The 14724-nt window shown below is 41.4% G+C and overlaps 1 protein-coding gene and 1 pseudogene across 2 annotated transcripts in view; both read left to right on the forward strand.

The window, feature by feature from the left end:
* PAH (phenylalanine hydroxylase) overlaps positions 1-4265 on the forward strand; it is a 36948-nt gene extending 32683 nt beyond the window's left edge. For both annotated transcript variants that reach the window (XM_071551067.1, XM_071551066.1), the window contains 2 exons: positions 890-1005; positions 1603-4265. In XM_071551067.1, the coding sequence (XP_071407168.1) occupies positions 890-1005; positions 1603-1646 (160 nt within the window). In that variant the 3' untranslated portion in view covers positions 1647-4265. The remainder of the gene's footprint in view (positions 1-889; positions 1006-1602) is intronic.
* A 3927-nt stretch (positions 4266-8192) lies between these two features.
* Positions 8193-14724, forward strand: part of LOC139669308 (tyrosine 3-monooxygenase-like) — a 29692-nt pseudogene continuing 23160 nt past the window's right edge.

Genomic DNA, 14724 nt, shown 5'->3' on the forward strand with positions numbered 1-14724 from the left:
TCTGTTTGAGACAATGTCCTTATCTGATAATAATTATGTCTAAACTGTAGAAGTATTGTAGGGGTAGCATGCATCGTTTTCCACTGTTCTGGGCATATGGGATTTAACAAGCTGAGTCACAGTCTGTACTGTGGGGCTTCATAATCAACTCCTGCGTGCTTTCCTTCCTCTTTCAGCAATAACTTCAGTAATCCAAAGCAGATATATAAGCCGGTATCCTGCTGGGGTCTACAAGGAGCTTGGAACAATAGCTCTGGCAGTCTCATTCCATTCAGAGTCCTCTTTCCACAGTTCTGTGGTTATGCAAATTAATATTTTCCCAAGATAAAAAATTCTTAATGCTTCTGCCATGGAATTAACTATTTTTTAACAGAGAAGGCTGCAGATGAGAGGTGGAAAGAATGTTGCTTCACTCCACTGACTATCTCCTATCTCTAAAATGACCTGGAAGCTTCCACTAGCCATGTCAGAAGTTAGCTCTCTGCTTGCTTCTTGGTATGCCAGGATGGCATAGGCATTTGACCTTATTTTCCAGAAACTTCAGCCTTGGATCAGAATGTCTATATTTTGCCTTACTGAAAGGAAAATGAGGTTTCCAAGCTTGGCAGATCCCAATGCTACATAGTTGGCCTATATGAGGAGCAGTGTTGCCATGCCAATAGATTAATTAATCCTGTTCAGAAAAAACTAAAGGTGGTAAGGACAAATGCAGATTCAAGTGTGTTGCAGAGTGCTGTGGGTCTCAGATCACTCAGCCAGAATTTCAGTTATTTCTTCTGACAGATTTCCTTATTGCCTGATCAACATATGTGCACACCAAGAAGAGAGTGAGTTAGTGAAAAAAAAATAGATTTTCAACTTTAAATTTGTTTATGTATTTTTGTCTCAGGAAATTTGCTCAAACAATCCCTCGCCCTTTCTCTGTTCGGTATAATCCCTACACCCAGAGGATTGAAGTCTTGGACAACACAAAGCAGCTGAAGAACTTAGCTGACACTATCAATAGTAAGCAATTACAGATTTGTTACCTTGAATTCTTCCAAACTTGGGTCAGAAATAGAAACCACAAAGCAGATTCCATCTGGTTGCATTTAATGCTGTGAGCCTAACCAAGATAAAGCAGCACACAACTTTCTCATGCAGAAATTAATTCCTAATTACAGACAAACTTCAACAAGCATTTCCACTTGATTGTAGTTTGTTAAAATACCCCATTTTAGTGGAGGTGCTTGGAAAGGTCAAATGGCCTTGAGATGGATTCTTATATATATGGCTCCAGCTGTTTTCAGTAAGGAAGAGAAGGAGAAGCTTGGATTTAATCACATTTCCTTTTGCCATTCTAGCCTTTTTCCTGATACCTTTCCCTGTCACACTGGCCAGCTGCCCAGAGCCAGCACCTCTGACACTGCAAGCCAGCCTTGTATGGCCAATGAAGGCATAGGGCTGACCCTGCAGACCTAACTCCAGTAATAAATGTGTCCAATCCAGCGCTCCTGTGCTCACCTTATTCTTTAGGGAATAGATATAAGGGATGAAAAATATATAGGTGCATTAGAAATGTGCTAGGTCTAGAATTAACTACTCTGATTGTTTCCTTTACAGGTGAGATTGGGATCCTTTGCAATGCCCTCCAGAAGATAAAATGAAGATTTGCTGTAACTTGCTAATTACTGGCTACTGACTAGAAGCTGCCATATGCAAATGCCAGTCTTCATCTAGCCTCAGTCTGTTATATTCCAGTGTACTGCATGAATGCTTACGTTATATATCTTAATAGGTTAACAGGTTAACAGAGAAATAGACATCTGCAGGTGATCTTTGACTCTTTCGGTCTTCAGACACTAATCCATTTTTTCTCACTAATGCATAAAAATTACCTTATTTCTAGGAATCTGGGAAAAGCCTCTATATGTCTCGCGCCAAAGTTTAGCAGAAGGAGATCTTCATCATGCAGAGCAATAGTCTTTTGCACCTGTGAGGTTGCATTACCACTGCGAGACCAGGGACAGGATGTCAGTGATGAACAGACTAATCCTCTTGCATTCTCTCACAACCACTCTCCCCTTAGTCCCTCACATTTGCCCAAGATTCCCATGGAGTCTCAAACTCTACACCTTTTAGGGTCTGCACATATACTGTTTGGCCCTCTGTACTTCCATTTCTACACACAAACACCTCAATCCTGACTTTTTTTCCTAACATTGTGATATTGCTATTAATGCAAAGCACAGATGCTAGCAGAAAAAATAGCAAGTATGCTGCAGCCTCATTAACAAAGGTTTATCACCTAGTATAAATACACATATTTACACAAGCACCAATATAAAAAGATTTGTGAAAGTCAAGAACACTGCATGCCGTGATGTGTCATTGGTCTGCAGAGAAGTCCCTGTGCAAGGCACTGAGCCTGCTTATCCAAAACATGGAGTCTGTGCCTCAATACAGCACCCAGAAAAAAAAACCCTTCAGAGGGGAGTTACCTAAAGGCAAGGCTGTGTGGCATTTTGCAGTTGGATATGAGGCCAGTTTGTCCATACTTTGTGCAAGGAAGAAACCATGCAGGTGTTTTAACAGAGCTTCATTACTACTCCAGTCTCAGAGCTGTTCTGGCTGTACTGTTGTGTAACATCGTGAATTCAGAGCTGATTCATGAACAATCATTTTATGGACAGGAGTGATCACTTTTAATAGACATTGTCATCTACTCACTATGGAAGACTGTGACAGGTAAAGGCTGTCTTTTGACCTGTATGTCCTTTCCTGAGAGTGCCTTACTCAGCATGACTCCAAAAAGTCCTAACTTTCTGGACTCACAATTTAGAAGGTGAATAGTAGCACTTTGGAAATGGAGAGGAAGTGGTTCTTACAATCTCTGTCTCTGAAGACATCAGAGACTTCCAACTCGTAACTCACTATGTCTGTGGCTGGAGTCCCCACAAAGTATTGGAAAACTTGGGTTAATTGTATCCCAGTATCACTGCATTCATACACAAATGTTAATTTCAAGACAGATCCTAAGTCTGATACCTTTTTAAATCTCCATCTCCCATCTGAGATTTAATCTCCTGTTTTTAGGTTTTATTTTTCTTGGAGTGAATCTTAGCTGAGTCAGCAAATGGAACCAAAGGTGATTCTAGCTTAACCCAATGGCTGAACTGGAGAGAGAAGAGCTTTGCTGTTCGGGGAGCGGTTTCTGTATTTATCCAATAACTCTTACTCAAATCAGCTAAATGCCTTCTTGGACTGGTCCACATCATATAATGTCTCCTCCAATTGAAGGAGGGCCATCAGCACTCGTGCCTTGGAACAAAGTGGAGCAAAGCAGAGCTGAACAGTATTTCCAGCTTGAAACAATTTTGCACCATGATACTAACAGAATTCAGAGGTTGCATTTCTGTTAGAAGATTCAAAGATGGAGAAGGATTTGAAAGCCCATGAGTCTCATACTTGCTACTAAATTTGTATTTAGAGTCTGAAAATCAATAGAACTTTAATGTAACCATCATCTTTAGGAAGACAGAAAGTGCAGCTGTTTTCATTATATTTATAGTGTGCAACAATATCAGTCTAAGAATACCAGCTGGAACCCTTTTCAATAGACATACACTTAAGCAAAATGGTATAATTTTGATGCTTTGAAGTAACCTTTTTTTACGTCTTTATCTTTTTATTCCTATTTTTCTCATGACAATGTCTGTATAGATCTTTCAACCCTGCTTCGCGTGCATTTTCAGTGTGAAAGTAGCCCATACTTTTCTCCTTTAATATAGTAGGACCCATAAGGTAACTGTATGCCACAAACAGATAATGTCATCCCAAAGGTAAAGTCTTTCAAACTAAACCTCAGACAGCTTTCCAAGCTCCTCTGCTTCTGGCTGTTGTTACAAGTGACAGCAGCAGTAGATCTATAGTGATATTGAGAACCCAGGATTCATGATTGCCTTTTATGTGTTAGCAGAATAGTTAAAGAATACTGATGCCATGTCTGATTCTGCGTCCCTTAATGCAGGTTTAAATGAATGATAGCTTCAGGCAAAGCAGCATAACATGGCCTTTCAGCAAGAGTGAGAGATGAGAAAAAGTTAAATGTTTGGTACTTTAAAAGCAGAGGAAATAAAGAGAAACTAGATATTCTTGAAGAACAAATTAGCTTGTACATATGTGCTTTAAATACTACAAATAAGTTACAGTTTAAATAGTATTACATAATGAGTGACTTCTTGTTTCTGTAATTAAAGAAAATTAAAGCTGTGAAGGAAAATGTTTTTTGCAGTATCTGACCAGTGTACTTCCTCCTTGTAACGTAACCACACAAGTCAACCAGAATTAAATACCCAGGAGGAGGGAATGCCCATCTGAGGTGTGCTCCAATACAAAAGAAGGCTCTCTTGTACTGTTGACCTATCACTCATCCCAACAAGATCATAAAACTCATATAAACAAAACAAAATATCTTAATGTGTGCAATTACCTAGAAATACACAGCTTGCTCAACATTTGCATACTCCATAAATCTTTGAATGCCACTCTGACTAACCTATCCAAAGCTAATCTTTTAAGTAACACTTCCTCTCTTCTGTTCCACTATGATCACATTAATTGATGTCTGCTTCTGGTGATAAAAGAAGCCATTTCATGAGGCCTTTTACCTATACAGTGGCCTTGACCAAGATCAATGTTTGTGATGAAGGGAGGGCTTGTTGGCACAGGTTATTCACAGAGGTGTCTGGGTGTCTTAAGATGTTTAGATCTGACAGCAGCCTTGGAGAAGGGACACTTTATACCCCAAAGAATGCAGAAATTATTGAAAGAGAGATTAAGCACAGGGACACTCCACAGGAGTGCATTCTTTTTAAACATGTCTCTTTGCTGCTTGAAACCATGCTAGCAGTTGTCAGAGATGACGTTCAAATGTAACCATCTAAACAAACCTAAATAAACAGAAATGTAATTGCTGCATCTCTCTCAAATGAGTGGCACTCTGCTCATATAGAGTGGAGATATCTGCAATGGCAACAGATAAAAAAGGACAGGCTGTTTGTGGGAATCAGACACGACCTTTTAAAGAACCCTCTCAGGGGCTCCATGAGAGAGGACGAGCCTCTCTTGGGGTGGGAGGATTTCACCTTCTGTGGAGAGAAGCTGCCTGCCCCCATGGGAAAGGATGATACACTGTGCTCCAGTCCCTACCTAGCCCTCTAAACTGAAGTACCCAGCCTGACACTTCTTCTCCTGCACTCCTAGATGTTCCTAAGAATGCTGAAAAATGAAGTCTGGCATGTCTTGGCAACTGAGTTACATCATAGGTGAGGTTCTCCTAGGCCTGTTCAAAGCACAGATAGGAGGTGTTATTGGGGCATCCACTGGTTGGGCAAGGACTTTTCACCACCTGCAGAACCAGAGCTCTGTGCAACTTCTGCAAAGGGATACAAGTCTGTGTTGTAAGTTGTGCTGCTCCAACCATCATTCTGGTTGATGAGTCCGTTCTGCCTCTACAGAGAAACCTTGATTCATAGGCAGAACCATAACTAGTGATGTGCAAGCATACAGAGGTGGGACTGTAACACTAAAGCATAAAGACAGCCATGGGACCCTGATCTCTCTGCTCTGCCAGTACTTGTCACTAGTGCCTTAAACACACACCTTGAGCCCTATGGCTTTTGCCTACATTTTCACATGGAACTGGACTAGGAGACCTTGTGCCATCTGCTCTTTGTGCCATGACTGTAGTCTGGATGTGGGATACATATACCCACTCTTCATGGGAAAGGCCCAGTTTTGACTCAGATAGTCAGACTCAACTCAGCTTCTTCTCCTGTGCCTGGCTTTGCCACCACTGCTGGGGAATGTGGGAGTGGGAAGAGCCTTCTTCTCCTTTAGAGCCTACTTCTTCTCTGCCCAACTCATTCAGTTTAAGCTGCCATTCAACCACCTCTGAGGTGCCCCCTTGCCTTCTCAGAGTCATGTGGGGCATGAACCAGGCTCAGAGTAGGCTGTAACACACAACTGGAATGGTTCAGCATGGCAGAGAGCAGCCTGTGCTGTGGCACCCAGTCCAAGCTAGGCTTGGCTGGGGGGCCCCCTCTCTCCTTGGGGGCCCCCTCTTCCCAGGCTGGCACTCACCACACACTGCAAAGCCCACAGTACCCAAGGTCTTGATGGGCCAATGTTTCTCAAGATATTAAGTCATGTCTCCTGGGCAGGGTGCTGCAAAATTCACCTTGAATTTTTCTGTCAGCTGGGCAATAGATGGACAAATTAAGGCCTTCCCAGTGCTCTGTCTTAGGCCAAAGGGAAATATGATGCTGGACAACAAAATTTTGTTTAGAGTCTTTGTCTTCCCTAGCCAGGGAAGAGACAAGAGCACTATAGCATTTGTGTGTATGACTGAGCCAGGGTAAGCTAGGGGGCACATAAAAAAGGGCTCCATCTGCAAAGGCAAGATGGAAGAGTGATCTTATTTCTGGACCAGCAAGATGACTTGCACAGGGGGCTGGAACACTGTAACTTAGAGTATGAAGATGTGGGTGCTCATATCCAGAAACAGATTTGTTGATGTCAGGTGTTAGGGAGGAGAAGAGATGCCCTGTCAGGAGCAGAGCTGAATCCCTCTGAAGCTTGCTCTGCCACCTCTGAGAAAGATATGACCTTGGTTTATTTGAGAATCTATTTCAGTGCAGATAAAGTCATTACAAAAACAAGTTCCAACAGAGGAACCTAGCCTTGAGACAGCCCTTATCACTTGTAGGGCTGGAGTAGAACAGGTTCAGACTCTGAGGGCAAGAAAATCTCCTAAGTAGGCAATAAACTCTGACTCTAGCTGAGGTCTCTCTGGCCCTCCCACAGTTGTGTCAGTGCAGAGATGACAACACTTGAACTGCCCTAGGGTTTGGAGTAAGAGCCCACTGGTTCATTGGAGGCATAGACAATGCAGAGAGGGTTCCAGGGAAGTATGAGGGGGTGGGGAGGAGTGGCAATCTCAGATATGTTTTGCAGGGCAGTCCAGACAGGGAAATGTAAAAGGAACTCAGGCTAATTGTCCCTCCACAAAGGAGCCTTTCTCCAAGGTTGAACAGTTTGTAGACACCTTCAACCAGAGAGGAAAGATGACACTTTGAAGTTACCCAGGGGAGGAGGGTTATCCTGGGCTCTTGTGCATATGCTACACAGGTGGTTTCCCTTGATGTGTCTGGCATGGCCAACATAAATGTCCCCACACCTAACACAGTAGCAACCAGCTTGCCTCGCTGTTGACTGGCAGCTCTGATCTCACCACACACGTAGTCATGCTGCATCTCCAGTCCCACCAGTTCTCCTGGCTATTTCTCTGGTAGAAGCACTCACACCCTCAGACAGTTTCCACTCAACATCTTGCAATTGCAATCCTCTCCCCTGCTGCCCAATGAAGACTGACTTGGTAGGCATCTCAGGCCCAAAAGAAGAGTCCATCAAGGAGGAGACATGTGGCATAGAGTCATCAAACAGCCAAGGTGCCCTGGACTCCAACAGGAAGGATGACAGAGCCACTCTCATTCTGACCCTCACTCTCTGCAATGTGAGGAAGATTGATCTCTCTAAGGCAGCCAAAGTCTTTGAGGTACAGACCCCATCATTCCCTTCCTTTGCTGAGCCTACTCTTCTGTCCCTATTGGTTTCATGTCTCCCACTCTGCATCTCTCCCTCTCTCACCCTTCTCCTGCTCCCTGCCCGAACTTATTCCTTGTCCTGCCTTTTCCCTTTTCTCACTGTCCTGGTTTTGCTACAGATGCTCAGAGAAGTTATCTAGTCTCATGGGTGAAGAGGGAGAGTGGTCTGGAGGGAGGAAGCATCTGGGCAGTCATTTAGAAGAATCAACATTTTATGTAAGGGTCATTTAGAGCAGATACCAATCTATTATTTCTTTCCAGCAGTTGTGGTGGCCAGCATTTCAAGCACTCTGAGTGTGGAGATGTTAGAAGCCAATGAATTTTTTCTGCGTATTTGGCAGGATATACAAAGGATACAAGAACTATAAACTACAGGGGTATTATGTAGTCCAGCCACTTGAAGTACCCCTACCAGGTGCTCACTCTCATCTGGGAAACTGAATAACTCAAAAGTATTGTATTCATTACTTATTTTTAATAGTTCACAATTATTTAATGATTATGGTGCTATTATACATCAATGGATCTGCTTTCATTCTGCCAGGGCTTTAAGAATTACCCAGCCATGCGTTTGCTATTTCAGTGCAGATGAAATTCTACAGTCACTGGTGTCTCATCTTTTATCTCCATCTATCTCTACCCAATTTAACAGTGTTCAGTCTTTAGCACTGGCTGTATTTTAGCTGCTTCTAAACCAGACAATGGGACTTCATTGCTTAACATGCACTTCTTGTTAATACCTCTTTTACTCACCTTTTAAAGACATTATAGAAATGTATGCAGACCTACCTGGATTTTCAGTCTTTGAAGAAGCTTCATCATATGAACATTTGGATCTTGCAGATGTTTGGAACTCAGATCTATCACTTTGAAACCCGAGGAGCCAAAAAGCCCAAGAACTGTGATGATGATCTTGACATTTTTGTTGAATGTGAAGTTCACAATGCTGATGTTAGTATCCTTATCACCTCCTTAAAGAGAGTAGCAGAGAATGTGAAAACCAGCAGAGAAGACAAAGGTAAGAAATGTGTGCATCTGTCTTGCCATCCTTTTGGAGTAATTTTTTTTGGCTTTTGTCGTAAAACAGGTGAGTGTGCATTCATTTTTTGTCACTGCATGACTGTCTTCCCATTGCCATTGGTGCAGAATGAGAGGCACTTCATCATAGCCTGTGGAATGAGATGAGAGAAGTGTTCCAGCAAAAAGGGAGATGAGAAGGAGAGAGCAGTCAAAAGAAAAACCTGAGGAGAAACTAGAAACTCCTCAATGACAGAAAGACCGCATGCTGAGAGCTGTGCAGAGAACTGACTGCTTCAAGACCAACACATATATTTGATGAGGATGTGATGACACAGCGAAGGATCTGAATGTTTCATTTCCTTGTAGTGTTTGCGTTGGTTTTGATAGAAGCAGTAGCTGACTGTTGTGATGTCCTGGCCACTGTCTGGGTCCAGTAGGATTGCTCTTTTCCTGCAAAGATCTAAGTGCAACAAGCTGCGAGAGGCTTGTAGAGTGCAAAAGGGAGGGTCAGTAGAAAATCTGGTCAGGTACCAGAAGTTACTGGTCAAGTTGGGAGAATCAGGGAATGAGTTTCTTGAAGAGAACAGACCCACTGTTATAGCCATAGTACCATAGCATCGGGCATTTTCTCAGGCACGTGAAAAGCTTGGAGTTTTAGAGGTGGTGCAGTTTCACCAGGTTACACTTCAGAAACAGTATTTCACCTGGCAGAGTGTTGCAAGTGGTTACTTCACTACCCGTGGTCTATTTGAGTCACCATTCCCACCAATTATCAAGGTGGAAAGTGATTTTGCCAGAGGCAGATGGGCATTTTTCCTGTTTACAGACTGGTAGGGGATGGGTAAGAACAACAAGCTGCTAGGAGACCTTCAATAGAATCCTCAGGATGACAGAGGTGTCCTTGGCAGATGAGAAGGCTGATGGTCCAGCTCACACGTTGAGTTCTCTGAACACATTATTACTGTGGGATTTCCCACCCTTGACAAGGTCAGACAGATATTGCCAGAGCATTTTTAACTAATACAGTCTTGTCTGGGCACCTCTGGGTGTTTGAAATCCACCTTCACACTAGTGATGAGAATCAGCCCTTGCCAAGCTGTTCTCTTGGGACTGCAGGGATATCAAAAGAGCATCACTATTATCAGGAAAAATGGAGAGCCAAAGAGGATTTTGGAGATGGAGAAATCTTTCTTTAGGATTTCCTTGGGATCTGAGAAGTTTCAGGTGTGCCAGGACTGGGAACTACAATAAAAACAAGGGATTGTTAAAAAAGGGTGTGTTTATGTTTAATTCCATGGGGAGTAGGCAAGATGTGTATGGGGACATGCACTGGAGGAATTATTATCAGTAGAGGTTGTGAAGAGATAAGAATATAGATGGGTAGCTTGCATGCATTGGTACAGCCAGAGACAAATGCTCATAAAAAAATTCCAGGTAGACACAAGACATCTGTCAGAGTAGTATTTCTTCCTTCTTATCACAGAATTGGCCACACTGCATGAAAGAACTGGAATTTACCCAGCATCTGCCTGTGTTTGTAGCCTTATACCTTTCTGGATATAATGTAATAAGGCAGAAGTTAAATTTACCATTAAATACAGAGATGCCTGATCTCTTGTCAAGTATGAGATTAAGGTGGCCCCAAATGGACCTTCCTGAGCTGTAACACAGAAGTATTTTTTTCTTTTTTTCAGAACTATTTGTAATTAATTGCTTATAAATGCTGGCATTTAAATTAAAATGGTCAAACTACTTTTGGTTTAGTCACTGGAAAACGTCCCTGCTTCATGGGAAGGAAACTGTTTGCAAATTCAGCTAAAGCGAGAATAATAATGCTTAAAAAAAAAAATAGAGCCAAAAGGTAAAAACTTGAAGTTAGGATACTTCTTGGTCTGTTTTCTTTCTAGGAATTTTAGAAAACTCATGTTTTCCTTTTAAAATATTGTTTTGGTATGAAAATGTAAGACTGCTTTTAGACAAGATCAAAATATTTTCTTAAATCCAAAATATAGAAACAAATTTGTTGTCTTGTGTCAAACAGAACATCCATTTGTTCTAAAAATGTTTTTGCCTTTAAAATTTGGGTTTTTTATTAATTAAACTGAGAGGATATCACTGCAACTTAATTTCAAGTAATTTTTCATCCACTTTGCCACTTCAGTCAGCAAACAAAGTCAACTAGTGACATGTATCAAAAGTATGGTGACATATAAATGCAAATATTCATAGATATTGCTGAAAAGAAACTTTGTAATCTTCAGCACAGCTTTTGTTTTCTGTTTAACTCTTCCTGGTTTCTCTTCAGTGTTCTGGTTCCCCAGAAAAATCCAAGATCTGGACAAGTGTCACCATCTGATCACAAAGTATGATCCCAGTTTGGGCCATGGTCACCCTGTAAGTTTATTTCATTTTTATAAGGTACACTCTCTGTAGGGAGATTTTTTTTAAGGAAAATTTCAGGAGTAAAAAAATACTCATGAAAGAACAGAAAGATAAAGGGCCAGATAAAGGGTGATCATTAGTGGAATTAGGGACTGCCTGAGCCCCTACATGAGCAGGCCACAAAAAGGGTTTTACTCACAAACTTTGTATGTGTACTCTTAGCCTTACCATAAGCACAAACTCCAAGAGAAGGAGGAGGAAAAATGCATTGTAGAGTCCTGCTCTAGTGATAATAATAGTAAGACAAAGTACTGGGAACAAACTAACAATAAATACTTGTTTTTCATCAAAGTCTTCCAAATTTAGTGCAGATGAGATACAAGTCAGGTGCACACACAAAATGGGCTGCAAGGTACTATTTGCAGATTGATAAGGTAAGTCCAGAAGTGTTGTGTTCTATCAAGCATCACACAGAAGTGATGCATGACAAGGAAAACAGCACATACTTTGCACTGGAAAATGTGGGAAAAATGTAAGTGGGGATCAACGGAATCTGCAAGAAAAATGTTGACGTTACCTTCTCTACATGTCTGAATTCGATTTAGACCATATTATTACCCTACACAATATTATGTTGCAAGCTATGTACAGTTTTGTGTAACATCAAAAAAACCCTTTCCAAGTCTATAAGTGTCTCTTCTATTTTGATAATCACTTATTAAACTATAATGCTCTAGTAGAGCTTCATATACTCCTTAACCAGGACATCTTTCATTCTTCCTCTTATCTTTCTGAAGAAACAGTTGAAGTATTTGTAATTTTCCTGAGCTAGCTCTGAGGCTGTTTCTCATTAGATAAATGAATGCACATTGGGAATTTTTTGAACTGGACTCAGTTACCCTCCTACTTCACCAATAGAAGGTGTGAGCATTGAAGATGATGAGAGAAAGCAGCAGTGGTGCAGTTACCAAGGTATTGATTGGGGATAAATCTGAACTGCAGAAGGCAGTGCAATTTGGAAGTATTTAACAAATTAAAACAAATTACCTCAGGCACAACATCACTTTTCTGTGGAAGGAGAGAGCAGAACATGTGTTGATTTACTGTGCTTCTGGGCAAGGCTGAAAAATGGACAGTTTGGAGCAAAGCACCAAGTGAGCTGATGTAGATGTAACTCAGTAAAGATTTTGCATATACATTTACTATCAAATAGGCACTCTGTGCTGTCCATATTCACAGCTTCATTTTCTTTACTGTCTTGCCAAAAAATCAAACTGATATCACTGTGGCACCAGTTTCTGGAGCACCTTGGCACTGGCTTTAGTGATCCCCCAGGGAGGCTACTGCTGCTCAGAGGTTGGGTACAGAGCCCTTGGAACAGCAGACACAAAGCTGAGATGTCCCAGCATCTCTGTGAGTCTGGTCCAATGGCTTTTTATGTGTGTTGCATGGACTTGCTACAGCAGTATCTGAATGACATATTATCCTTAACACACAACATAATAAACATGCTCTCAGGATCCTGCTCTTTGCTCAGATTCATGCACACAATATACATTAACTGCAGTGTTGCTGGTATTATTGCTACACTGAAAATTATGTGAATAAACCTAGGGGACATATTTGGCTTGTAGAATGCAAAGTGATTCCAGTAAATTCTGAATATTTTAGAATAATAAATATGTGTATAGTGATGCTGATCAACACTGGTTTATGAATTATATTAGTACATAGTTCCAGATTTCTGATTTAATTCCTATTATGAATGATGTAAAATTAAATGGAATATGATTCCACGGCTCTATTCATGCTCAATAGCTGGCAAAGACTGCTTGAAGTTTAACTTCTAGTAAACACTGAAGGGGCAGAGAGAAAACTCTGGTATTTAATAGGTAAACCTTCCCTTTAAACAGATGCCACTGAATCTATCTTTATTATAACATAGCATTAAAGAGGCAAGAGCTGACTGAGTGGTCAGCCTGTACTTCCTACAGATCCAGTGGTGGTTCTAATGATTTCTAGCCAGTGAGAGCCTGTACTTTGCCCGAAGGACAGAATATTGTGCTGGTGCAGTGTACCTTTCCTAGTGAGGCAGTACTAGGCTTGGCACTATCCTGTCCATCACAGCCCTATATTGCAGTTTTCTTCCTTAGTGCAGGAAAGAAGTGATTCTGATTCAGCTCTTCCCCAGTGTAAGCAATATCCTAACTTCTATCTGTCCTAGTTCAGCAGGTGGGACCCATTATCACTGTGTGGGGCTGATCAAAGCTGTGTATTCTACCCCCTCTATTCATTTCCCAAGAACAATGGACCGTTAGCAGCAGCTGCCCGGGGAGTCATTGGCACCTTCACACTCAGCCTGGGGGGGCGTGGCTGCTAATGGGCCATCAACAGTTCAAAAATACCCCATGACTCCCAGAATTAATCACCCACTGTGTGAGTCCCTGCCCTGGGGGATGGACTGGGTGCTCCCTGAGGGTACATAAGTGGTGGGTAAGAAGACCTCAGGAACCTCTTGTCGGATCCAGAGGAGCAGCAGAACCTCACCAGGAAGAGACCACCTCTCTCAACCAGACTACAGTCATCTCCTGCACCAACAGGTTTTTCACTTCCTTTTGCTTTGGACTTGGGGGAACCACACAGGCCTCAGCACAAGGGCCAACAAACCCCTTTGGGTTTGTGCCCCAGGACACTGGGTTATACTGCTAGGTTTTGTGAGTTGAAAGCAATTTCCCTTTGTGTCAGTGTATTTATTGCAATATTATTATTAAATTGTAGCTCTGACTTATAATCTCTCTCGTGTTGAGTTCATTTCTCCTGCTGGTTGACATTTAAACCAGCATACTATCCCACTGCTAATGTAATTTGCATCTAATTTTGATGGTAAAGGTCTGCAATGAAGTGTTTATGAACACTGAAATCTTCCCACCTACCCATGTTACTTCCTTTTTAATCACAGCCTACAAATTTTTATCAAAATGTGGCAGAGATAACTGGTAACACACTTCAGCCTACCTTGTTCACAAAGCTCAAAATTCATTGCCTCAGAGAAAACAATCTACTTGAGGCCTAGGTTTTCAAAGTGCTTCTGTTAGCACATTTATTTATTCATGCCCACAAATCTCTCTTATTATATAACTTTTTGCAAATTATATTCTAACTTAGGGCTACACTGACCTGGAGTATAAGAAACGGAGGATGTTCTTTGCTGACCTTGCCTTTAATTACAGAGCGTAAGTACAAGGCTGCTGAAGAGAGAGTTCAGTGATCCACGCGAGCTTTCAGATGTCATGTGCAAGAAATATCAGAGGCATAATCTTTTGTCAGTGTATCAATGAGGCCACTTTTTGGAGAACAGAATTCAGCCACAAAAGTTTTCACTTCATATGATATAGACTCTTGTCACAACACAGCAAATATATCTTAAGATTGCATTCATATCTCCTTCAGTGCTAGATTTTGTCTTACCAGAAGTGATTTCCATATGACTCTTAACTTTCAATTTTGTTGTTCTTTTCAGGACTAGATCCTCAGCTGAGAATATTTTTCAACAAAATATAAAGGAAAATATTCAGGAATATACTTTTGACAATGAAAAGTAATTTACTGGGTTTTCTATTTGCTTTACTAAATGCTTCTGTCTGCCCATGTTAGCTATCTAAACCCCTAAAACCCT

Source organism: Pithys albifrons, chromosome 3 (genome assembly GCF_047495875.1).
Source record: "Pithys albifrons albifrons isolate INPA30051 chromosome 3, PitAlb_v1, whole genome shotgun sequence".
Taxonomy (NCBI): domain Eukaryota; kingdom Metazoa; phylum Chordata; class Aves; order Passeriformes; family Thamnophilidae; genus Pithys; species Pithys albifrons.